Source organism: Spermophilus citellus (assembly GCF_964194105.1).
Source record: "Spermophilus citellus genome assembly, chromosome: 4".
Lineage (NCBI taxonomy): Eukaryota > Metazoa > Chordata > Mammalia > Rodentia > Sciuridae > Spermophilus > Spermophilus citellus.
In genome coordinates this window covers 48,724,435-48,752,113 of record NC_138185.1, presented here as the reverse complement: position 1 = coordinate 48,752,113, position 27,679 = coordinate 48,724,435, and the positions used below count along the sequence as shown (strand labels likewise).

Below are 27,679 nucleotides of genomic sequence, written 5' to 3'. Positions count from 1 at the left end.
CAAGTACCAGTTTAGCAAATAAGGAAATTCGTAATCCTCCAACAGGAAGCATGCCAAACCTCCCAGTCAGAGGCACTGGACTGACTTGATGTCATTAAAATAGTGCCTGAGGTTCATTCTGAGAGTGGTCCAGGCTCCAATAGCATCAGCACCACCTAGGAGCTTGTCAAAAATGCATAATCTCAGATCTAGCCCTAGAACTACAGAATCAGAACTCATATGTAACAAGCTCCCCTGGTCAAATAGTGTTTTGCCCTGATTTGTTTCTGTTTCTTACTCCATTCTGTGTCCCTGTGTTAAAAACCTCGGTGTAATGACTTCTTGTCATCTCTAACCTGGAGATAGTCCTGCCCAGTTTCACCAGTGAGATAACTTTTAGGATTTCCATGTAGGGTTTTTCTTTGAATCACATCATTTTCCCCTCCTGTCTTCTGGGGTTCTTTTCCAAGGAAGCATACCTCAGGTTGAATGGCCCAAAGATAAGTGAAGAGTTTGCCCCTTTTCTAGGTAAGCTCCCAGCCCCTCCCCGGGCAAGATTTTCTGGTAAATTTCAAGCTGCATATATACCCAGCAATGGGATGGCTAGATCATATAGTAGTTCTGTTTTTAGTTTTTTGAGAAAACTCCATACTGTTTTCCATAATAGCTGTAATAATTTATAGACCCAGAATAGTGTATGAGAGTTCCTCTTTATTTCTATCCTTGTGGAGACTTTTTTTTCTTTTTTCATCATTTGGATGACAGGTGTTATAGTTTGGATCTAGAATGTCCCCCAAAGTCTCATATGTCAACGGCTTAGTCCCCAGTGTAACAGTGTTCAGAGGTGAGGCTCTTTGACAGTGATTGGATCATGGAAAACTCTGACCTCATCAATGAACTAATCTATTAATGGATTCATAGCAGATGACATTATTGAGACATGATGCAAACTTTAGGATATGAGGTGTAGTTGGAGGGAGTAGGTATTTGGGGCATCCCTTTAGGGACTATATCTTGTCCCTGGCCTCTTCCTCTCTGCTTCCCAGCAGCCATGGGGCTGAGCGGCTTTCTACCACCATGATATTCTGCCGTACCTCAGGCCCAGACCAATGGAGCCATCTGGACTGAAACCTCTGAAACCATGAACTAAAATAAATCTTTCCTCCTCTTTGTTGCTTTTCCCAGGTATTTTGTCTCAGCAATGAAAATATTACTAAAGCTTTTCACAAAAGCTTACTAAAGCTTAACACAATAGCCATTCTAATCAGTGAGATAATAACTTATTGTGATTCAAATTTGCATTTCCCAGATAATTAGTGGTGAACATTTTTAATACATTCTTTAGCCAACAGTATATCAAAGAGACATCTGTACTCCTATCTATGTTTATTGCAACACTATTTACTATAGCTAAGACATGGAATCAATTAAGGTGTTCATTGACAGAAGAGTGTACAAGGAAAATGTGGCATATTCACAGAATTAAATATTCATTCATGAAAAAAATAAATAAAATCCTTCCATCTGTGGTATCATGGATAGAACTACAAGACATTATGTTATGAAATAAGTCAGGCTTAGAAAGACACTGCATATTTTTACTCCTATTTGGAAGCTACAAAAGTTGATCTCATAGATTTAGAGAGTAGAACAGTAGATACTAGAGGTTGGGAAATGTTAGAGTGTTATGATAAAGGAAGATTGGATAGTGGGTACCACGATATATTAGATAGAAGGAATAAGTTCTAGTGTTCTAAAGCACAACAGGGTGACTGTAGTTAACAACTTACAACAAATTTAACAAAGAACTAGATGAGAGGAGTTTGAATGCTCCTAACATTAGAAAAAGAATAAATTTGTAAAAAGATGAAAAATGCTAATTAGCCTAATTTAATCATTTCACATTGTATACAATGTAATTCCAAGTTGCAGACCCCATCAGTGCTTGACACCATCCCTCAGCCCAATCCGTGAACACACAGAGAGGGGACCCAGGTAACCCTTGGCTCAGTTCTTCAGCATTGCTCATGGCTTGGCAGCAGGAACTGAAAGAATGAAGAAGAGCTGGCCCTCTGGTTTTGTGGGTGGAAGAAGTCTGGTCCTTTTTCCAAACCCTCGGGGAGGAAGTGAAAGAGAAATAGATACAGACTGTTGGAACATTGCAGAGGAAGTGAAGGACTAAAGGGAATTCCCCTTTCCTCAATGAGACACCCTGCCTCACAGATCGACCACTATGGTTCCCATGCCCACTACAGAGAGGGGAGTTAGACCTGTAGAGGGAACACGTGCACTTAAGGAACTATGTAGGATTTGAAGCAGAGGAGAAACAAAAGCCTGTAACTGTGTCTTATGTCATTTTGTAAGAGGACTACACAGTTCCAGACCAATCCCTAGACCATGCTCCATATTCCACTTTGGCAACACAGGGAAGGCCATTTCCAACATCCCTGGATGCTGCATCTCCACCTTCAGCCAAGCAGCATGCCAATGATCCTGAGATTTCTGAGTCTTAAGTACAAGAGAGTTGGCTGACAATCAAGTCCTTTATTCTACCTTCTCCCATTCTTATGAAGATAAATTTAAATTCTGGAAGGGGCAAAGCTTGTATTTATTCAGCCAGTTAATGAGGAAAGTTGGACTAAATGCTGAGAACTAAGACTGCTTAAGAAATCTGCCCAGAATTCCCAAAAGCTTCTAAAACAAGAAAACAAGCCAGAAAGAGCATTTTGTAACATCAGTTGCTTGTTTTGTTTTAATAAATTCCTTGAAGACAGACTCTCCATTCCCAGCACTGATCACATCATTTAAAAATGTATTTCCTGCACTAATTTTGTATCAACATGAAAAAAAATGAGTGTGTTATTTAATTGATTTAGCTCTTCTGTAGCTCTTTGAGACTCAAGTTACATAATGTCACTGAGAAGCACATGTAAGCCTAAGGTTATATTAAAAATTGCAAGAATGTTTGGGTGCTTACCAATAAGGATAATCTAGACTATTTCCCTGGTATCTGTGCCATGGTTGACAAAGCAAACTGTCCCTTCCTTGCTCATTCTCCAATCTGGCATGCACACAGGGTCCTGCCATCACACTGAGTCTCTTCCTGTTTGGTTCTGTAATCCACCTCACCTTGGCTTTCTAGACCCAGTTTTGTCTGTACCTGGCACACTTCCCACTTATACAGAAAAGGAACAGGCTTAATTCATTTCCTCTTTCTGCCTGAATGAGTGTGAGAGATGTATGGCTCTTCTCCAACTCTCTGTGTTTCAGTACCTATAAAGTAGGGGTCATTTCTCCCAGGGTTGTTGGAAGATTAAAAGAGGAAGCACAGAGAAAAGGACTTGGTACAGTGCAACACTTAATAAATTGTAGGTTAACTTAAACACATTTATTTTCCTCCCTGATCCTCTGTTCCTACCTCCTCCCCTCCAATCTCAGCTTTGCCAAACTGAAATTATCTCTACTTCTTTGTCCTAATCATTACATCTTTTTTCTGGCTCTCATAGCCTCAGAGTGACAAGGAGTTATATTTCCTAAGCATTATGGTATTAGTTTTAGGAAGATATTTACACATTCATGAAATGACCCTTTCCACCAAAGATCCCTTGGCCTCATATCTCCATATGACCCTTAGACCCTTATCCAACCAAAGGAACTTGGATTAGAGTAACCGAGGATGGGAATGAAGACCTCTAACTTGAGAATGTCAAATAGTATTTGCTGAGTTTCTCAACAGAGCAAGTAGAAACTAGGTGGATGATGGCATCGGTGTTGGGGTACCCCTGTGGTCAGTTGGTCAGTTGATCCCCCTTTTCCCCACTGCTAGGTAGCTTTTAGGTGCCATACCTTCTAGGAATACACATGTAACAGAGGGTTCACTTGTGAGTTATACCTCCTGGGATTTTCACAGGATTTGCAGCCAAATGAGTTCTGTGAAAATAAAAACATGCAATGAAATGTGGTGTGTGGTGTGCACATTGTGAATATGTTAGTAGCTATTGTCCTGTTCTGAAAACTCAGCAACAATTGTCCTACTGTGGAAACTTCATTCAAGAGCCACGTGGCATTTGAGTCCAAGTGGGGAACTATGGATGCAGCTTCTCAACTGGTCAATGAGCATTGAATTTACCTCCCACTTCCTAACTCAGCCAGGGAAATTAGGGGTTCCTAAGCAAAACTGACAGGTCCATGAGGACAAGAAATGAAAAGAAACATACTCTAAAATTTCCCCCATCCTTGATGGATAAAGCCATGGTGTGATTTTTAACAGAGCCCGAGCCTTGACCTTAAGCTGGTGGCCCTGAACACTCACTGCCAGCCTCTAGAATCATCTGAGGTCCTGAGTCTCACCAACAGGCAGTAAAACCAGAAACTCTTTGGGTGGTGTCTAACCTCTAATAATACCAGAGCTGCTCTGTGATGGGAAGAATTCCTGGTGGGAACATGAGACATCATTCTAAGGGTTGGTTAGCCTCAGGTAGGCTTTGTATTGCCTGTCTTGACATTGGAGGAGAGGAAAAAGAATGCATCCTGAGCCTGGAGTAGACTTAGAGTGGATGTTTTTTCCACCCCTGCAGAGTATGGAAGTCCAAGATGGAAGGGAATGGGGCTGAAAGGGAAGACAGGAAGGAAGGAGAGACAAACCATTGTCCATTAGAAGTTCAGGTCCTCCCTCTCCTCTTGAGCAGTGACCCTCAGAGTGTGGCTCAAGAGAGCAGCAACACAGGCTGGATCAAGCCTGGGTCTGGGTAGTGTGAGTACACCATAGGCTATACCAAGGAGTCTGCTATCTGGTCCCCTCCTTTGGGGGTCACCTGGAATTTTTTCTGACTCTTCTTGAGGGGCTGAACTGCTCAGGACAATTAAAATACACAATTAAAATACACAATTTTCAAATCAATGGCATTAATAACTTTCAGGTTTCTAAATTAAATTACTATTTGATCCACTTTAAAGCCACCAATGGGCATATTTAAGGCCCATTGACCTTGATGGTTAAAATTAAAAGGTAGCTGCCTTAGTCAGCTTTTTCATTGATATGATCAAAAGACCTGACAAGAGCAATGTAGAAGAGGAAGAACTTATTGTGGCTCACAGTTTCAGAGGTTGGGTCTGTGGTCAACCAACTCCATATCTGTGGCCTTAGGAGAGACAGAAAATCATGGTGAAAGGGCACAGTGGAGAGAAACAGCTCAGGACATGATGACCAGGAAACAGAGAGAGAATGAGCTCTGCTCACCAGGGACAAACTATAAGCCCCAAAGTCATGTCCTCAGTGATCCACTTCCTGTAGCCACAACCCACCTGCCCAGTTACCACCTAGTTGATCCGTATCAGTGGATTAATCCATGGATTAGGTTAGAACTCTCACAATCCAACTATTTCACTCCTGAACATTCCTGCATTGTCTCACACATGAGCTTTTGGGGGGATAACTCACATCCAAACCATAACAGTAGCACTTGCAGGGGATCCCTGGGGTTTTAACAAGAGAGCTACTAAAAGCTGGAGAGCATCATGTTAAGTAAAATAAGCTAGACTTAGGAAGACAAGCTTCATATGTTTTCTCTCATATGTGAAAGCTAGAGGGAATAAAGGAGAAGAAAGAGATCTCATGAAAATAGAAGGTAGACCATTAGGGCAGAGGAAGGAAACCAGAAGTAGGGAGGAGGTGAGGATATAGGGAGGTCTTGAGGAGTGAAACTGATCAAATTATATTATATGAATATATAGATATGCCACAATGAAACCTACTCTTCTGTATAATTAATATGCACCAATGAAAATGGTTTTAAAAAGGGATTTCCTAACAAATCTCATCCAAAGAGCCATGTGTATTTCTCAGAGGCAAGGAAATGTACAATTTGTTTTGGCTAATCTGGACATACCATCACCTCCTGTGAAGGCCAGGGTTATGGGACTTTGAACTAACCCTAGAAGGCAGAGCCTTACTTGTCAACCCATTGCAAGTAGGAGCCTATGTTAAGAGCTTCATTGAAAAGTCTGGAAGACAACCATATAATTAACAGTAGGCTCAGAGAAAAGTCATCACTAGATGCAAAAGCCACTGGGGAAAGTGATTGGAAAATTGGATATGTATAGTGTTTCATAGTGTCTTGGTCAGGTTTATGTTGCACTAACAAAATACTTGAGATTTAGTAATTATGAAAAGAAAGGAGTTTTATTTAGCTCATTGTTTTGGAGGCTGTAGGTGTAAGACAAGATGTTCCAATCTGGTTGGCCTCTTTCGAGGATAAAGTATGCCAGATGGCCTCATGGGGAAGCAGAGGGATATGTACAAGAGGGGATAAGAGAAACAAGAGTCTAGGAAGGGTCAACCCACTCTTAGGAAGCTAATTCACTCCATGAGATCAGCATTAATCCTTTCTGAGAGTGACCACACACAATTCCCTTCCACCAGGCCCTGTCCCTTAAAGACTCTACCACCTTCCAAATCCGTCACACAAGACCAAGCTTCTAGCATGTGAATTTTTGGAAAAAGACTATATCTAAATCATAACATGAACTATCTCCCCACAAATCACAAAGGGAGCAAGACACACGAGAAAACCTGGCAGACACTTCCTTAAACAAACAATCAATGTTAAATGTCACAACTAGCACAACAAACTCACATCATTAGCCCCCTGGCATGATGTGCTAAGAAATACACATCACCCCATGTGAAGTTTCTGCTAAAAACATTTTCCTTGAACTTGATTATCATGAACCATTGTGTACTGGGCCAATGGTGCATGCCTGTAATCCCAGCAGCTCAGGAGGCTGAGGCAGGAGGATTGAGAGTTCACAGCCAGCCTCAGCAATTTAGCGAGGCCCTCAGCAACTTAGTGAGACCCTGTGTCTAAATAAAATACCAAAAAGGATTGGTGATGTGACTCAGTCGTTAAGTACCCCTGGGTTCAACACCTAGTACCCATCCCCCCAAAAAAATTGTGCTGTGATTTCAATTATAGGTAGTGTTAGTCACCTTTCATCTCTGATCACAAGACATGACAAGAGCAATGTAGAAGAGAAAAAGTTTATTTGAAGTTATGGTTTCCGAGGTCTGGGCCCAAGGTGAGACAGATTATCCTGGTGGAAAGGCATGGAGAAGGAAAGCAGATCAGGACATGGTAATAGAAAGCAGAGAGAGCTTCACTCACTAGGGACAAAACATAAATCCCAAACATATGCCCATAGTAGCTTACCTCTTCCAGCCATAACCTACCTGCCTACAATTACTACCCAGTTAATCCCTATCAGTGGACTGATTAGTTTAAAGCTTCCATAATCTAATCTTTTCACTGCTAAACATTATTGCATTGTCTCACACATGAGTTTTTGAGGGACACCACATATCCAAGCCATGATAGTTTCAAAAAAGATACGTATATTAAAGACTTGATCCCCGGGGTGGCACCACTGGAGGTGCTGTGGACCTTTTGGCTGTGAGGCCTAGTGGGAGGAACTCAGGTCATTAGGGGCACGCCCTTGAAGGTATGCCCAGCAGTCCTATCTTTGATTCCTAGCTTGAGAATGTGAGCATGTGCTCCTACAATAAGGTGCCATCCTTGCCAGTGTCCCAAACCAAATTGGGTTTACAGCTCCAAAACTATGAGCCAAAGTAAACTTCTCTTTATTTTATAAGTAGCCTGTGTCAGGTATGTTGTAGCAATACAAACTAACTAATACATATTGGAAAGGTGCAAAATTATCATATAAGTTACATAAAATGCTCTAAAACTAACCATTATGTACCATTCAAAAGATGTAAATGACATGAAAGGAAAAGCAGAGAAATTATTTCTGATTAAAGAAAAGTACAGAGACATGAAAATAAATGCACAGTGAGATTTGGGACTAGATCATGGAACAGATGGAGAAAATGCTGTGATAGACATTTTGTAGACAATTGGAAGCATTTTTAAAAGAACTGATTAGATCACTATTACATATCAGTGTGCATCTCCTGAATTTGATAATTATGTGTTTTTTTTAAAAAAAAACTTTTTCTTAGAAGAATTTATTTTAGACAGAAGTATTAAGAAGCCCATAATATATACAACTTACTCTCAAAAGATTTAGCAAATATTTATATTAATGTCTATTGACATAATTATATGTACATGTTTATACAATATATATGCATGTTTATATATAATATATCTAATAACATATCTCTTTTCTATCTACATGTATATATATACATATATGTGTGTGTGTATATATAGTTAGTTTATATATATATATATATGAACTATCTCCCCACAGATCATAAAGGGAGCAAGACACACGAGGAAACCTGTGTATATATAAATATAACATGTAGATAGAAAAGAGATAAGCAAATTCTAACAGTCAGTAGATGGGTATTTATCACTCAAGATTCAACCAGAGAAATAACCAGCAAGAGAAATACATTAAGAAATTCATCTTGTAATTACAGCTACACAGGAGGCTGAGGCAGGAGAACTGTAAGTTGGAAGCCAGCCTGGGCATCGTAGCAAGGAAACCCTGTATCAAAACAAAATTTACAGTGGTAAAGCATTTGACTAACATGAACAAGACCCTGGGTTCAATCCACAGTACCAAAAAAAATAATAATAATTAAATAAGTAAATGAAAATATTAGTAAAACAGAGGCTTATTGCAAGGCATCGGGTATGCAGAGAAGTCAGCAAGGCACCAAAGGGCAGGCCCTCAGGACACTGAAAGCATTTTTAAAAGAACTGATTAATTATTACATATCAGTGTGCATCTCCTGAATTTGATAATTATGTTTTATATATAAGGACATCTGGAACTCTTCAGGTATAAACTATAGCTGCTGTCTCCAGTCCTGGGAACTTAGTTCTGTTCTCAGGGCTTCTCACTGACTGAATAAATCCCACCCAGGTCATCTAGGAAAATCTGCTTTTCTTAAAGTCAAGTGATTGTGACCTTTGATCACATCAACCAAACAATTTCAAAATACTGATATTGTGAAATACCAATACTGGTATTGGTATTTGATTACATAACAAGGGATTAGAGCCTACCTAAGATGACACGTAAAACTAACCATTTATTTTTGCAATTTTTCCATAATTTTGAAAATTTTTCAAAATAAAAACTCTCAAGCACTCTGCTCCACCATTGTTTTCTCAAGCCGCAGACAGTGAAGAACATCACAGGATAGGGGTCTGATGGATTCCTACTCTTTGCCATCCCAGAATTCTGTCTGGTTAGTCCAGCAGCAGTTTAAGAACTAGACCTATTTTTTGTTTTGTTTTGTTTTTACCATCCTGAAAAAGTCAATTCACAGCCTCCATGACAAAGTGCCATCCCTCAGTCACAGGACAAAGTGCTTCTCAAATGTCCATGAATCACTCAAGGAGCTTATTGTTCAGATAAAAGGAAAACAATATAAGTCATAAACTTATTTCTACATAAAGAAAACAAGAATGTTAGAGAAAGAATAAATAAATTTAATTATTTATTTATTTTATTTTTCTTTCAACTCCTTCAAGCTAACCAAATACAGGGGGATGCACTGAACAGGTATATTAATATGATATATTCTCCTCCCCAAAATAAAACTTCTCTGTGCTTTGATTTTACACTTTTTCTTTGCCCTACATCACACCCTTCCCAAATAACTCTTTTCCATTTATTTATTTTCCTCTCCCAGAACTTCCTCGAGGATTTTATACTCAGTCACATAAACACAGTGACTTGGGTTGTGGCATGCAGATATCATGTTGTTGTGGCCAAGCATGCATGGGCCCCACTTTGGAAACCCTGCAGGCAAATCAGGAGACTCAAGAATAGACTCCTCTGTTCTTCTTGCAAAAACATAATTCTTCTTTGATAAACTCTACATTAATCAATAATTATCTGCCTGACATTAAAAATGACTAATGCTACTTCCTCTAGGACTACCTTTTCTTATTTATGTCACTTTCTGTCCCTGTTGTCTTTTCTTGCAGCTTCCTAACCTTCAATTTGGGCTGCATAAGAATAACTCAAGCTGAAGTAGCTTTATTCTGGTGAGGTTACTTGGGTCCTGGAAAAATTCTTCTGCCAGGAAGAACAAGAGCCAGAGAAGATGGAATTACCTCTCTTCATTCCTTGCCTTTTAATGACCAAGTATTTTGAAAGAAGTATCTTCAGACTTTCACTTACCTGAATAACTGCTCTAGTTTTTCTTTTGTTTGTTTTGTTGTTGTTTGTCTCATTCATATAAACCCAATCTGTGTTTTTCCCTATAATTTCTGAGACATCAAAAACAAGTGACAAAATATATTATTTTCGATTTTACTTCCCTTTTCCTTAAGCAATCTCCTTTCCCTCTTCCTAAAACAATTAACTCTAATTGTGAAAGGCTTATAATGGGAGGAAATGTTGGCACTATTTTCTTGAAAACAAACAAAATGTGCTTAACCTTAAGAAGCATTTATCATTTAGCAAATACCTATGCCTGCTATATGCCAAGCACTAAAAATCATATAAGCAAAGCAGACAAGTATCAAGCTTATGTTCTAGTAGGTAGAAACAGAAATTGTTTTAAAAAATTGTGGACACTTAAAATCAGAAGGTATAAGGGAAACAAAATAAATTGGGTAAAGGGATGGAACTGTGGAAAAGAGTTGGGGTTTTAAGTAGTGAGGTCAGGAAGGATCTGACCTCATAGGCTGAGCTCTGTGCAGAAATATGAAGGAGGTGAGGAAGAGATCCAGAGATCAGCAAAGGAAGAATGAGTACAAAGGCTCTGAGGCAGGAGTTGCCCAGAACCTTGCTGGAGGAACAAGAAGAGCAGGAAGAAGTCAGAGTACGACAGGAAGGTCACGTAGGACTTTGGGGGCTACTTGAGAGTTTTTACTCTGGATTAAAAACCATAAGAACTCTCCATAAGTACAGAAACATGAAGGAATTGATCTGAAATCTGAAGAAGAACATCTCCATACAGTACAGAAGCCCACATAAACCCCATATGGCTATTTAAACCTAAGAGAATGAAAATTCAGGAAAATTCCAAATGTACTCCTCAGTCACCCTAGTTGTGTTTCAGTGCTCAATGACCAAATATGGACTGAGAGTTTCTCACAGAGGAGTGTCTTACCTTGACTAATATTGCAAAATAACTCCTCAGGCTATAGAGTTGAGCATGCACTGCAGGGCAAAGGCAGGGCACTGGGCCTGGGCCACCTTCTACAATCTAAGGGAAAGCTGACAGTGGTCTAAGCCCAGGGTTTCAGTGGAAGTGAAAGAGGTTAACAGATTCCAGATAAATATTGGAGGTGGAACTAAAAGATTTCCTGATACACTTGATGTGGGATGTAGAGAAAGAGGAGTGGATGGGAACTCCAAAGCTTTCATCTAGAGCAGCTGAAAAGCAGAATGGCCCCCACTAACATGGGGAAGGTTGTTAGTGAAGAAGAGGGAAGTAGTGGAAGTCTGGGTGTCCAGTCATACACATGGAAAGGCAGATGGACTTGGAGGTATGGCCATGGTTTTCCTGTGGAGGCATCTATAATTAGAATTGCAGTTGTAGAGTTATTAAAGAATACAGACGATTTATAAAGAATACAGACTTATCTGGCTCATGGTCTGGAGGCTCCAAGTTCAAGATCAAGCAATCACATCTGGCAAGGGCCTTGTGCTGCATTGTAACACGGTAGAAGAGCAGAAGGGAAATAAGGCAAGTGTGAAAGAAAAAAGCCCAAGGGGCAGTTTCACTTTATAATGTGCTTTTGCAATGACTAACCCACTCCCATGAAATTAATCCACTCCAGACAGAAAGACAATAATACCTCTTGAAGACTTAATTGCCTTTTAAAGGCCCCACTTCAAAACACAATTATATTAAGATCAAATTTCAACATGGATTGTGGAAAGGATGAGCCATATTCAAACAATAGCACCACACATTAGGTAAGGCTACTGAGAGTCCCAGGCCTAGCAGGACAATGCTGAGGACAACTGCACTGATAAAACAAAGAAAAAAAATGCTGCTTTTGATCCCAAGAACTTTCTTTTTGCTACTTGAACCTAATGGAGCCAGGCATATCTCTCTGAAGAATTATTTGCCAATCTGTATTGAGACACTTAAATAATAATAATAGTCTCTGACCTAATAATTTCAGTTTTAGCAAGAAAACAACCTCACAATGCACCAAAACTTTTTCCCCACAGAAGAATGTATCATATTCTATTATAGAACCAAAATACTAAGAAGAGCCTAAAGGTTCAACATGAAGGAAAAACTCAAACTAAAGTCATCAGAAGAGGAAACAAAACTGAGCTTTCAAAGACTACTTAACACCATGAAAAATGTTTGAGATATAAGGACAGTGAATAAAAGCAACATCAAGTTGTAACCATTAAACAATCTCAATGTGAATAAAAAATATTCAGGTGCAGTCACCTACACACCTGTGCACATGAAGGTACACAAATTCAAATACATGCATGGAACTTATCTCCTTTATATTTTTCTTAATTGTCTTATTTTATGATGAATATATATATTGTACTGATTTTATTTTTTTAGAAACATGAATTTTATTTACAAATATGAAGAACAATAATTTAAAAAAATAAAAATATGGAGAAGAGTTTGGAAAAGCTGTTCTTTGTCATATAAAATCAGGTTTTGTTCCACTGATTATGATACTTTTTCCCCTTCTTCTGGATTCTTCTTGGAACTTAAGTTCCAAGTCAGTTTTACTTTAAACTGACTTTAGGAAACAGAGAGAGAGAGAGAGAGAAGGAAAAAAAGGAGCAAGCAAGGCAGGTGAGGGAAGGAAGGGATTTTTCCTAGTTAAAAAAGAAGGGAAAGGCCCAGAGCCAGAGACCCTCCTGAGTCTAAGAATATTCCCTGTAGCAATCAAAGACTGAGTTGCAAGAATACAAGTTAACATGGATGACTCTCAAAAATATGCAAGTGGAAAATCCAGACATAAAAATTTACATACTGTACAATTTCATTTATATGAATTTCCAGAATAGGCAAAACCAATCAAAGGTATAATTAATGCAATGGTTGTGTTAGGGTCAAGAAGCCAATCTAGACTGAAAGGGAGATGAAGGAATCTTTAGTGTCTGATAGGGTTTGGGCTACACAGGAATAGGTATTTATCAAAATTCAATGAATTTACTTTTAAGTGTTTGTATTTCAAGATTTGGGGTTTTTATGCAAATTAAAAAAATGTAAATAATTCTGAGCTCTATTTGATACACATGACTAAGAGTATAGGGGTGGAATATACTGGTGTCTGCAACTTACTGTGAATTACACCCAACAAAGGATGGATTTAGGGATGAGAAACAGGTGGACAGACAGGTAATAACATAAAGTCTAATGTAAGTGATAGAATGCAGTGGTGGGTATATAGATATTTGCTAGATATTTCTTTTAACTTTACTGTATAATTGAAAATTTTCATAATCAAATGTCAAGGGGAAATGCCTTCCACTCCCCAACCTCTCCCTTCCCTCTCCATCTCCCTCTCCTCTTTTTTTGCCATCCCTCATCCTTCCAGTTTCTTGGCTTCTACTTGGCATCAGTATTTTCACCATGTTCCAGTCAAGACTTGCGGTAGGACCCAGCATTGCCTGGTTGATTAAAGAAGTCATTGCTAAAGAAATATCATCCTGACACTTCTTAAAACATAATGAAGACATTTTTCAAAACAATTGCAACAGGGATCAACACAATTACAACAGGAGTGAAATAGAGCTCAACTCCAAACAAGGACAAAGTGGGAATTTATAGCCAAGGAGCAGGGTAGGGTAGGGGTCTATGGATGGAAAATTACTACAAAAGACATCAAGTATAGGTGAATTCTGACTAAATGGACCCAACAGGATCCTTGGTGAAGGAAAGACAAGGACTGAAACATCAATGGGGGGGATGAGGAACTTGATCAGTTGAGAGAAATGAGATATCAAGGACAGGGGGATTCTCCCAAACATGACTTAGCGTAATTATTTGCTAAAACTAAGAAGTGAAGCCTTAGATAGGACTGGACAGGGGACCAAGGCAAGTGGCCTAGTGGAGAAGCTCAGGGGAGCCTGACTAAAGTGTGCTCAAGGAAACAGTCTTGGCCATGGGATCCACTCCTTGATGACTGCAGGAAACAGGACAGAAGGCATAAAGGAGACAACATGGCTACCCTAAATGACCTTTGAGCTCCAGCTCTGATGTTTAATGAGTCAGTCAGATTATAATCACAGGCAGGGAGAGGAATCACTCTCCACTGAACTTTGCAAAAGGAACTGAGGTTCAAAGTTGCAAAAACACAAAAAGAAAAGTGACAACAGTGCACAGACTGTGGATTTGCAAAGAAAACTCAGACCAACCATTGAAGGATCTTCCAAGGGGATTGCTCAAACTGACCCAGTCATTCTGTTTCCCCCGTGGCTAGGTCATCTGTGTGCTGAGGCCCAGGGAGAGAGGTAGAGCACATAGCTACACAAGCCAGCTGCCTGGGTCCCCAAAAGACCTCTCCCTATGGCTCTGTTTGGCTATGGTTCTTCATTCACTGGATCTGTTTTAGTAAATATCTGCTTATGACAAAATAAGGAGGGCTATGAAACCTTGAGTAAAAACATGCAAAAGGATTCTTTTCTCTCCTACAAAGCAGATACTATCACTGAATGCTCATCTCTTCCCACAAGGGCTGCCAACAGATTTTCCTGGGTATATCAGTTTCTTAGGGGTGTAACACCCAGCAGAGCCCTAGATGCTGTGTCAACACTGGCATGTGATTTAGAAGTATCTGCAAATCAACTTGAGTTGGGATGGGGGAAGAGGTGAGAGTTTGTATGCAAGGGAGCTTGACCACAAAAAACTCCAGGCTTCTGATTTTTCCATTTTGAAAGGCCACCAAAACCCATGATTTGCTCAGTCTAGGTATGACTATGAACCCAAAGTTTTAATGGCTCAAAACTAGAATATTTAGAAGCTCAACTCTTTGATCCTGCCTCTTTCATGTTAGATGAAGTTCTATGTACTTGGTCATTTATTTTATATTCATTAATAGCCACTTATTATTGATCATTGTAGAGAATTCCTTTTGCCCTCTTACCTAATTTCCTAAGATTAGAAGATCAACAGTCAAACATGCAGAGTGTGAGAAAATGATTTCCTCATTCTTCCCCGATTCAAAGGTATACAAGTTTACCTCCTGGGCAGTGTGCCCCTCCATGCCACATGATGCTCAATGGCTCAGTCCTGGGTCTGCTATTTCTCTCTGGGTATCTGTAGCTTATCCTTGAAACTGCAAACTCCAGGAATCAGGGTTCAGACTGCTCCATTATGTCTAACCATGCTTAACTATCACCACTGAAGCTTGCTCCTCTCTGCTGGCTGATTCTCCAGACCCTACTAAAGACAAAACAGCCTACCTGCTCCAGATGTAATACATGAAAAGAAGGCAAAACACTTTCTCAAGGTCATCCAAATACCTGGAGCAAATGTCTAGCCTTATCCTGGCATTCCACTTCCCATCATACTACACTAAAGGTGGCTCCTGCAGATCCTGAGAGCACCCTACATTTGTATCTGTTCTCTGGGGATTCAAAATGTCACTCTATCAGGACACCTACCATGTCAATGCAACATAAGCCAATGACCTCACAAATGATAACAGGTCAGGTAGCACAACCACATATATCAGCATGTGTGAGTAATCAAGACACCCCTCTCTAGCACTCTCACACTCACCACCACACTCCAGCTATTGGGGTTCCTGACCTCCTTCTTAGGATAAGATGCAAAAGATTCCTCATGCTTCAGCTTACCTTTTGCACAATGACACTCTCCTCAGACTAGAGCCCAGTTTCCCACATGAAAACTAACTCCTTCCTTTTGGAGATGACCATTCCATTCAGAAGTACCTGCCCAGGGGCATCCCTGTCTTTCCTGGCTATTTGCATCTCCCTCTTTCCTCTTTAACCAGGAAAGCATCAAGTTCAAACTTGTTTGAAGACTTCCTCTCCGTCACTGAGTGGCAAATACCAACATTGTGACAGCCAGTCTATCTAGTTGGGACCATGATTTTTCTAAGGCTACTGATTCACAGTGAGATTAGATGGTAACCATACCTCTGACAACAGAGTCTCTACCCTAATCCTAAACATGGATATTCATTAGATCCTACCTTCTGGATTCCTGCTGATCCAGCCATTCATAGCTCAGCCCCAAGCTCCCAGCAAGTCTGGGCTGATATGGCTAACCATCCCCTTCACCATTCACAAGATACTCCTTCTAGGTGCCCTTGAAGGGTTCAGGAGCCTCCAGGGGCTTCTGGAAAAGCCTGCCACCTTCCCCATAAGGTCATTTGTCATGGGGTCATTGTTAGGCAGACGGTAGAGTTGAGAGAAGAAACAAAAACAGCTATGAGTTCAGAATGTGCATCCACCCTTTCCACTTTTGGTGCCTTATTTGAGCCCAGGACTGCACAGTTCTGACCTTGGGAGCCACACAGTACCTACCCAACCACATCCTCTCAGTCTAGAGAGAAGGACAACCATCAGATTAAGGAAATAATATGGGGAAAGCTCAAAAAAAACAGACACATGTCCTCACACTCTGTTAGTCCATTTACCTATTCAAGAATAGGCAAAGAAGGATGTTGCGTTCCACTACTAAACACTCAAGGTCACTCCAGGTGAAGTGGGCTGCACGAAACAACCACACAAAGACAGACAAAAATACCTTTTCCTTTGGGTCCTGTGACAGCTTCTCTGACCTTAGGGGTCAATGGAAAGATAGAGAGGAGCACATGCTGAACCCTTTTACTGGGAAAAAAACATTCAAATGAGGCAAGGGGTAGGATTACAAGGCAAGAGGTAGGATTACAGGTGAGTGTAGCTCAACTCTCCTGGGTGCCGCCCACTCCTAGGGCCACTCCCAGCGTCATATCTTATTATCCCAGCGAGGGAAAAGCCCGAGTCACAAGTCATGGTACTACCATGCCAGACTACAGATATCTATCAGATCCCTGTGGTGCATCAGGACTTACAAGTGTGCACATTTGGAGTGGCTCCCCACAGAAGGAGTCTTCACAAACAGATGAGATTAATGTGCCAAAGCAGGCCTGAGTATACACCTGAGGCATTGGAAACTTTCTGGGGTCATGCACAAGTCCTAGATCTTGATAGAGTAGTAACTCTGGTGTACATTTGCACTAAAATTCCTCAGTCCCAACACTTAAAATAGGGCATTGGACTGCATGTAAATCATTCCTCATTCAAGGTGATTTTTTTTTTAAGCAGTCAAGTTTTCCCAGCAAGGCACAGTGAATCAAAGCTGGCAGTGGAACACTTGGAGGGGAGAAGTGGGAACAGACCCCGGGCTCCAACATTTATTCCCTCTGCTGCCCACCCTCTCTCACTGGCCTGGCACAGGTCTCCCTACCCTCCTACCCTTGGCCTCACCCACACTGCACTGTCCATACTGCCACCAAGGTGAGATTCCAAATAATACCCTCCCTCCTTTGCTTGTTCCTAGAACCAGCCCAATCCAAAGGTATCTAAGGCCCTTTGTACCACCTGTTCCTTCCACTTGTCCTCTGTTTCCCAAGACAGGACCTCTCATTTCAGGTGGGAAAAAGGCCTCCCAACCTGTGTCCACTGGTACCCAACTCTGTCACCCACCCCTTCTATTTCATTTCCAACAGAACACCTGTGACTCCCTGATCTTAGCTACTGATCACATTCTAAATCATCCCACCAACAACACACTCTGAAGCTGGGTTGTGCAATATCACAACACTTGGCCCCAGGGTGCTTGACATGGGGCCAGTTCAAACAGACATCTGCCCTAAATGTTACAAACACCCTCAAAATTCCAAAGACTTTGTACACATAAGTCAAAGATATAAAATATCTTACTAAAAATCATTCCTGTGTTGAAACAACATTTGACATATTAGATTAAATAAAATATTAAAATTACTTTCACCTGTTTCTTTTTTTTTTTTTTTTTTTTTTTTTACCTAGAAACATTAAAATTACACATGGATTCCTGTTACATCTCCACTGGGCAGCGCATCTACAAAATATCTCCAGAGCTCAGTCATCTGCTTCATCTCCACGCCCTGGATGGTTGAAAAGTTTGTTTTTTGAGTGACAGAGTCCTGAAGAGAGAACCCCCATTCCCTTTCTAAATGAGGAAAAATGTTTGGCAAAGTGCACCAGGACAGGGCACAGGCTTGGTCTTTAGGGGAGCTCTGAAATATCACACCTGCTTCAGGGATTCCCAGACCTTGACAAAGGTTCACAGATGCCCCTGACCTCTGAGGACCCCAAGAAGTCAAGACTGCTCTTTTCCCCTTTTCTGGAGAAATAAAAAAAAGTTCAGAGAGCCCAGAAAACAGTGACACCTTTGTGGAGACCATGGTGACTCAAGCTTGGGGGCGCTCAGAAGGAGGGGCAGGTCTTGCAGGGAGAAGTGGAACTGGAGAAGCAGGATGGGGGAACAAAAACAAGCGGAGAAGCTGGAGAATAGAAGTTAGGGGAAGCCTGAGCGGGGAGGAGAAAGGAATAAAGGAGGAGGGCTAGGAGGGGGAGGGGGGGAAAGGAGAGAGCCTGAGGGGAGGGGAACCGGGAGGGGGAAAGGAGACACCAAGAGGGGCGGGGAGCCTAGAGGGGAAGGGACAGGGGCGGGGAGCCTAGAGGGGAAGGGACGGGGGCGGGGAACCGGGAGGGAAGGAACAGAGGCGGAGCACCGGCACTGGAAGAGTAGGCTTGGGGATGGAAGGAGTAGGAGGCGGGAGAGAATAACAAGAGAGGAAGTGAAGTGAGCAGACGGGGCGGTGGTGGAGAGTTAGAGGAAGGGACAAGGAACAAAAACCTGAGAGGGAGGTGGAAGAGGAGGGGCCGGCCTAGGAAGAAGAGGCGTGGCCGGGAGTGAAGTTGGGAGGGGGGACGGAAGAGAGGGTGGCAACCCGGAAAAGGAGGGGTCGGGAGAGGGAGGGACAGGCAGCGGAAACAGGATAAAAGTCGGATGGCCTCCGGGTGGTACTCAATCTTCGGATCCTGTCTCGGTGTTCCCCCGAGACTTCAGCTCCACGTCTGAGCCGACGATGGCGAGATCTCTGAGCATCCCGCTGCTCCTGCTGGGCGCCTTAGCTGTGGCGCTGACCGTGAGTCCAGCGACCGGCGCAAGCCCCAGGCATTCTCCGCGCCTGCTGGGAGGCCTGGAGGAAGCCGACGTCAATGAGGAAGGCGTACGCCGCGCCTTGGACTTCGCAGTCAGCGAGTACAACAAAGGGAGCAACGACGCCTACCACAGCCGAGCCATGAAGGTGGTGCGCGCCCGCAAGCAGGTGCGTGTTCTGCCCGGAGGGTGTGAGTCTGGCGGGTTTGCCCCTCGGAGGGCGAGCCCCGGCTTTCCTAGCCCCGCTCGCGCTTCCCTAGCTGCTGCTTCCCACCTCGGCGCCCCTGGCGGCCACCGCTGGCCTAGGAGCCAGTTGGATCTCCCGGGACGCCGACACGCCTGTGTTGTCACCAGGGAGTTGTCACAGCCCTTCACGGGCAAGTCCCTACTTCTGCTTCTGCCTGAAACCTGGCAGACACTACAAGTCTGGCGTCTTAGTTCTGTTTTGCTAGGGACACTGAAGCCAGAGACACCAGGGCTCCAGGTTGGAGTCAATCTTCCCCTATACAGCTCCCAATGCTACCTTCCAGGGCTCAAGTGAACTGTTAAAACCAGAGAAATGAAAAGTTGTGCTGCAGGTGTGTACAATGAATCAAAATGCATTCTGCTGTCATATATGCCTAGTTAGAATAAGTAAATGAACAAACACTGGCGATGGAAAAAAAAAAAACCCACCTGGCTGTCTTCACTTAAAGATCAATTGAAAACTTTTTCCTTTTAACATTTTATTCCGACGTTCTCTGAAATTTATTTATAGAGCAGTTGCAACAGTAATACAAAACATCTTACAATCCCCATCCCTCCGATGTTAATATTTGACCATGTTTGCTCTGTTCTCATAGGTCTCCCAGTATTCACCTGTACCTGAGTGTATTTATATGCATTTGTTTTTCTGAATCTTTTGAGATTAAACGCTAAAATGTAGTGTACATTTCTTGTAAACGCTGGCATTGTCTTACATACCCAAGATTTAGTTTTGAAAATCAGGAATCAGCACTGACCTTTTCAGTTGCCTAAATCACAGACTTACTCAATTTTGCTGAGGTTCACACTAATGGGCACTCTGAGTATATGCTGCAAAAACCTGTCTCCTCAGCCTCTTTTCATCTGGAGCAGCTCCTGCCATCTCCTGAGTCCTCTGAGCAAGCGCCATTCAGTGTATCCTGAAAAACCTTGCTTCTTTCTGTATGGCATTCCCTGGGAGCAGCCTTAAGGATGTATGTTCCTCACCCTGAGACAGGTGCACCATGGGCAGTACCTTTGAGCAGTTGAGTACCTACTAAGGTAGAAAGGACTCCTCCTGAGCTCAGCCTTTGCAGCCCTCACCAAATAAGGAGGGCAGTCAGCCAGGAGGAGAACAGGGTAAAGAGAACACCAAGGGCACCTAGGACCCCAGGCTCATTTTTTGCAGGAAGGTTGGAATTTAGACCAGATGGCCTGTGTTCCAGGGCAGAGCAGTGCACAGTGACATGACTACATAAGTGTTGTACCACAGTCCACTGTCTCAAGCTCATTTCCACCCTCTCTTAAAAATTCAGATGAGTCAAGGCAAAACCCATTTCTCCTGCAGTAATCAACTGATACTCTCCCCTTGGACATGTGCACTTTCCAGTGCCACAGCCCTTGCTTACCTCTCAAGTGTGATGCTAACTTGGAGCAGAGCACAGGACATAACTCTCATGTTACAGAAGAAAAAGCCTATACTAAAGGATCCAGGACCCTGCACAGGGCATGATCTAGAGCCCTGTCACCATGTCCATCACCCTGTTCTCTTCAGTTCTAATAAGTGTGCCCTGTGCAGGGAAAGGGTTAAATTCTATTTTTTAATGACAAATGTAAGACACAAGTGTAAGACACACTTACATCAAAAATTTCACTGAAGGTGCTGGAGATATAGCTCAGTTGGCAGAGTGCTTGCCTCACATGCACAAAGCCCTGGGTTTAATCCCGAGCATGACAAAAAAAAAAAAAAAAAAAAAAATCACTGAACTTGGAGGCATCTGAGAGAGAGTCTTTCTTCTTGGTTTGAAATCTCCCTGTATGTGTAAAATGAGGGAATTCTGAGCCTGGGGTAAGTGGAAGGAATGGGATTCTCCATAGGCTACATGCTGGTGACTGAAATCCAGCTGAGGCTGAATCATCAGGGTGCCACTCTCCTAAGCAAACCCAGCCCAGCATTCCCTGCCTCCTGAGCCACAGTCAGCAGAATTCAGTTGTCCTCTCCTGAGGCAGAGAGCCTTCCCTTGTGCTTAGACCAGCCCTACATTCCTGAAACATGGAACTGCCTCCACCCTTGTTAGCTTCCCAGAACCATGCCTTCCCTTCTTGAACCCAGGTAAGCGATAATTTTAGGCCCTGCCTTTTGTTTTCCTGCTTCTCCTCTTACTCACCTGCATGAGACACCTTTTTAAGAGTTGCTCTGAAGGAAATAAGATGCAAAGCAGGACCTGCGGCCATCCTGCTAGAATAGTTGGCTTGTATGCTTTGTGGTTGATACTTTTGGTAGCTCGTGAATGCAGACAAGAATCCTAGGCAAACACATTATCTCTATAATGTAGAGCAACTGCAAGCATATGACATTGACCAGAAGTACTGTAAGTGAATCCTATTCTATTAATATAGATCGTGTCTGGGCTGAACTACTTCTTGGATGTGGAGATGGGGCGAACCACATGTACCAAGACCCAGGCCTATTTGGCTGACTGTCCCTTCCATGAAGAGCCACATCTGAAGAGGGTATGTCTCTTATAGGGTTCAAGGACCAATCATACATGCAGAGGGGTATGCGAGCTTGTCTTTGTGCACTCATATTTGAATATGTATCAAGAGAAGCATGTATGCACATGCTTGGGTGCATGTGTTGAATGTGTGTATCTATGTGGGGTGAGGAGTCTGCTGGTTCATGAAGATCTATCTATGAATATGTGAGTGTGGGGTGTATTTGAGTTTATGACGATGCAGACCTGTGCATAGGTGGGGTGCTGTAGAAGGGGCTGTGTGCATACACAATTATGATTAACATAATTGCAGAGTGGAGGACAGCCCTGTGTGCTTTTGGGTTGCTGCCCACTGGACTAGAGGACACAGCTCTAGGGATGGTTGCCAGGGAGGGAGAAAAGGCTCTGTTAATCCCAGCCTTGGACATCTGCCCAGAACCATGCTGAACAAATTAGAGGCCTCTAAGCGGCTGAAACCCTGTGGTTCTGTTGCTGCTCACCCAGTGCCAGCCTCTCCGTGTCCCTGGGGAGAGCAGCCCTTGCCTTGCCTCCCCTGCTCCCCTGCGTCTTTCAGGGGTATTTCCCATGCTCCACTGCTTCCCTCTGTGCTCTTCTTGATGCTGGAAGTAGAGGGAACTGGAACAGTAAGCAGCCTTCTCTGCATCCTTGGGGCTCCCACAGCCTGACATAAGCTGGTCCTTAGAGGGCTGGAGCTGTACTGGAGGCAGGAAGATGAGGAATCCCAAAATCCCAGCAGAGGGTCACAAGCCATCTGGTAGACTCGGAGCAATAGGAAGGGGAATGAGTAGACATTGCAGGATCGGGATGAGTGTTCTGGGATCTGGCAGGGGCCGTGGATGCCAAGTGTCTCACCTCCGTTATTCTGTACCTCCATTCAGACATCTTACTGCTGGCCATCTTCCTTGTTAACTGTAACCTATACTGATTGTTCCTCTTTCTTCCCTTGTACAGAAAGCACTCTGCTCTTTCCAGATCTACACTGTGCCCTGGCTGGGCACAATCTCCATGACGAAATCCAGCTGTCAGAATGCCTAAGGGTCTGTGCCAGTCTGGACTGCACTGAATACCCTTACTCCTGTGTCATGTAGTGACTTTGACCCTCATATGTGTCCCCCAGCCCTGGGAGAAGTCCCAGTGTGCCAGCACCAGCAGACCAGTAAAGAAGGCATCTGTGGGCAGGTGTTGAGCACCTAAGTGGCTCTCCCCTTGTTCCTTCCCTCTCATTACTTTTCAAACACACCAGTGCTTGGTGCCTGTAGACTGCTTCTGCCTTGTTCAATAAAGAACGTGACATTAGTTCCTCCTGAGTGGTTACTGTCTCTACTGTCTCAAGTGCATGCAGGAAGAGTCTGCCATAAACAGGAAGCTGAGGCCCACAGAGTCATGTGTGCATGTCAGGGCCAATGCTGTCACCCTTCAGGATATCTGGTCTTAGAGAAAGAGTAGAAAGGGGCTGGGATCACAGCCATCCAGCTGCAGTGGCTCCTGGGAAATGGACAAGAGAGAGCAGGGACCTAGGAAGGAACCTGGAAGCATCGATTTGGAGACTGCCTCTCACTGTCAGGTTCCCCAGAGACTAAATAGGTAGATTTCCATCTACTATCCATAAAATATTCAATTACCCACATGAAAAAAAACATGGAAAATGTATTGGTGTGGGTGTAACTGAACCAGAATCTAAGTTAGGGACAACATATTACAGAGCACAGGCAGCACCTCCTCCAGTACTCAGGATAAGATGTCATGCAGTGGCCACAGATGGACGTCCCCAGCCTTTCTTTTACATTGTATGCAGCTTAATGGATGTAGTGTTTAAAACAAATGCCCTGGCATGTGGTGGACTTGATCTCCAAGGAATTTGTGTTATTAATATCACCTTGGTGTCACTGTCATTGCATGAACAGTAATATCTTGGTGCTTGAACAGGGAAGTCACAGTCCTAAAATAGCATGTGCTCCACCCCTTTCCACACTGTCCTTCCATCTGCCACTCTTGAGACAGAAACCACTCAGACCCAGAATTGACTGTGAACAGTGTGTCCTGGGGAGAAGGCCCACCTGCTGCATACACTATATGCATGGTTTTGCTTTGATATTTATTTATTTTAAATGTTCAATATAAGTATATATGATAATCCACATAAATAAGTTCAGTACAGTGTGTGGCTTAGAGTAAACACTATAAATTTTGGATTTTTAAAATTTATGTGGTCATATATTGTGGAGATTTTAAAACATGGCTCTGAACTTCTTCAGCACTGTGGGCATTCAGGTGTTGAGTTCTGTGTCCCTGCTCTTGACTCTGAATGGGCTCATGACTACATCAACCAAAACAGCCCAGGAAGGGAGGTGATGACCTCCAATGTGGGGTCAGCAAAGGTCCCTGCTAAGCTGTCCTGTACCCTCGCCCTGGGGGAAGCCAGGCTTCCTGTAAGGAGCCCAACACCTAAACTGCCATGCCTGAGAAACTTCAGGAGAAGCTCCAGGTGACAACCCCAGCTAAGTTCCCTACCAAGATAGCATCACCTGCTGGGACCACCATGGATGTCCAGTCCTCCTTCAGCTCCCAGGTAACTACAGCATCAGCTGTCATCTGACTGCAACCACATGGTGACCTCTCACAGGAATTGCCCAACTGGGCCTTTCCTGAGTTCCTGAATCATCATAAGTTCAGACATTTGCTTAACACTCCACCAAGCAGTAGAGTGACTTGTTACACAGCAGTAGTGTCTGGGACATGCCTCTAGGGGTGTATGTGTGTGTGTATAGATTGAAGTGGTGATGCCCAGGGACCCTGGAGCTAAACCACCTGTGAGTAAGTTCCACCAGATCTCTGACTCAGGCCAGCTCCTACATTCTCTTAGGTGCCCTTATCACATCTGTAGAGAGGGGCAGTGATATCTTCCTTATTATCTGTAAACACTCAGTGTACAGCATATGGTGATGTGTTAATGTTTATTACATGAAAGCAGTGAATGCATATTGATCTAGTCAAAATGTTCATAGAATTTACCTTTATATGCTATCTCATGAGTCTAAGTTCATTTTTTTTAAATGATGCTCTTAGTCATGTATTTTTCTGTGAGACTTTCAAAAACTGATTCAAAAAGCCATTTTGATCCTATAGCAAATTCCCCATAATTTGCTATATTTCTGTATCTTAGTCCTAAATCCAGGGCTATCAATCTTCCTCCATCCCCCCCTTTTTCTTTCCTTCCTTCCTTCTCTTTCTTTCCCTCCCTCCTTTGTTCTCCCACCCTCTTTCCTTCTTTCTTTCTTTCTTTCTTTTTTTGGTACCAGGGATTGAACTCGGGGGCACTCCACCACTGAGCCATATCCCCAGCCCTATTTTGTATTTTATTAGAGACAGGGTGTCGCTGAGTTGCTTAGCACCTCGCCATTGCTGTGGCTGGCTTTGAACTGGCAATTCTCGTGTCTCAGCCTCCCAAACCACTGGGATTACAGGCATAAGCCACCATACCCGGCTCACTCACTTTCTTCCTCCCTCCCCCACTTCCTGCTTCCAAACACACCATTTTAAGCATAACATTTTTTATACCTTTTAGATAATACACTTTCTTGATTTTTTTTCCTAAATTTTGGTGTCTGAATGAATTTCAAATGAAATTTTTTTTCAGATTCAAAAAAAAAGAAGTATTGTGTTCTAAACGAGGAGTACATTTCAATATTTACGTTTAATTCAGGGAAAATTTTGGACAACATTCAGTATTCTAGCTTTTCATTTTGACATGTTCGTGGTTTTAATATGTCCTTCAGTGGAATAAAATAACTTCTCAGATATCTTTCATATTTTCCATCAAATTTAATCCCAGGATATTTTATGTTCTTGTCGTGACAATCTCCCTCCTGTAACCAGCCATTGCTGATGAGAAGCCATTCATGTTCCCTGCCACTTTTGCAGCTGCCTTGGTGGCTGTCATTCAGAGGCTCTGAGAACCCTCAATACTACAGCCCATTGCTGCTGTCAGATGAAGAAGGAGCTGGCTTATCACTGTTGGCAGGAGTGGCCTTGGAGGAATCCACAGCCTCATTAAATGATTCAGACAGAGAAAAGTCCCCACCTCACCTGACCACACTGGACAGATGAGGCACTAGAAGATAAAAGTGTGGCCACCCATTTCTTCTCACTATAACCTGCTAAGTTCATTGGTTAAACATATTTAAAACTGAGAAGCTGTGAGCAAAATGACAGTTTCTCTTTCAATCACTCATATGTGCTCTCACCGTTGGCCTGGGAGTCTTAACAGGTCACTTCAGAATCACATCACTGAGGCTTATGAGGCCATGTCAGTGATGTTCAGGGGTCCCTTCCATGATGGCTGCTCTCCTGTTCCCTTGAGACCTGGTAAGGATTATATGTGATGATTAGGCTCAAGCTGGCTTCACAGGGTGGTCACCTGGGGATCAGGGCTGTGCACTATAATCGCCAGTTCCCAGTTGAGAAAAAGGTTTTATTGATGTGGAAAGAATCTGAGCACTGAATTTCAAAATATTTCCCAATTGTTACTCCCAAAAACTGCTAAACTACAACCCAATTAGATTTCCTGTCAAAGTCCAATCACTCCTGAAACATCTGCACATTGCAGCAGGTGAGGTGTTCTCATGGTGACACCTGCCTCTAGACACATTTTTGGTGCCAGGTATCTGCCCAAGAAAACAACTCAGCCCCCTCCTTAATATCAAGTAAATAATAAAATAAAGCAGAAACAAATGAAAACACATTATTACCATAGAGTCAGTTGGGTCAACAGACTTTAGTGGGATTTCAGGGAGTTTCGCAGGTTTCTGTGACATAGTGACCACCACATCTTCAAACCCAACACTTGGTACTTGATTTCACTCCCTGAGATCATTGCCATTTGACTTTCACCCCACTAAGTCACTGATCTTATGTGTCTCCCTGAATCCACTATCCTTAGTGTGTCTCATTGTCTACAACATCCTTCCCCTCTGGGTCTCTCAAGTCAAAAGTTGCCTTTCTGAGGTAGAACAATCCAGCTCCTTCTAGACTTTGGCATCCATCCAAGTGCTCAGAAACCCAAAGGCTTCAGAATCCACCTTTTCTGAGAGCATTTTGATCATGAATAGCAACATTTCTTATTCTTTTACACAAATCCAGATCTCTAATGGGTGGACCTGAAAATGTCTTTGTTGAATTGCTAACAGCAAGAAATGGTGTTGAAGGGTGTTTACCCCTTGGGTTCTGTGCATTCTCTGAATGTTGCACAGCATTTTAATTTCCTCCAAGGACTTTCCTGTTGCATTTACTACTTAGCAAACTGTTTGACACGAGAGGCCCAGAAGCTGTCCACATGCCTTTCTCCCTAAGGTCAATTATTTTTTGTTTTTCACTTAAAAGGGGAAGCTATATTAATCTTCCTTTCATTCAATCACTTAGAGGTCATTGTAGGGTCATTAATTGTCTTACTTTCCTTCTTTTTTTATGTCTCAGAGAATAGGAAGGCTGAGGAGAGGGAGAGAGATGTGAATCAGTGACGAAGTCAGAGCACAAATATTCTTCAGTTATGATTACAACTTCACGTGGGGATGCTCCATGGTGCCCCAAAACAATTACAGTAGTAACATCAAGACACTGATAGGAGATCACCACAACTAATGAGAACCCTTGAAATATTGTGAGAGTCACCCAAAATATGACACAGAGACACAAAGTGAGCATATACTGTTGGAAAATTAGTACCCTGAGACTTGCTCAACACAGGGATGTTTCAATACTTTCATCTGTTAAAAAGAAAATGCAGTATCTATGAAGGGCAATGAAGCAAAGCACAGTA

General features: G+C 42.7%; 1 protein-coding gene across 1 annotated transcript; it reads left to right on the top strand.

The window, feature by feature from the left end:
* The first annotated feature begins 18,930 nt into the window (after window positions 1-18,930).
* On the top strand, window positions 18,931-23,160 carry LOC308646332 (cystatin-C-like). The gene is made up of 3 exons (XM_081289103.1): window positions 18,931-19,295; window positions 21,749-21,862; window positions 22,816-23,160. The coding sequence occupies exons 1-3, from the start codon at window positions 19,053-19,055 to the stop codon at window positions 22,897-22,899; spliced, it is 441 nt and encodes a 146-aa protein (XP_081145229.1). The 5' UTR covers window positions 18,931-19,052; the 3' UTR covers window positions 22,900-23,160.
* The last annotated feature ends 4,519 nt before the right edge of the window (window positions 23,161-27,679 follow it).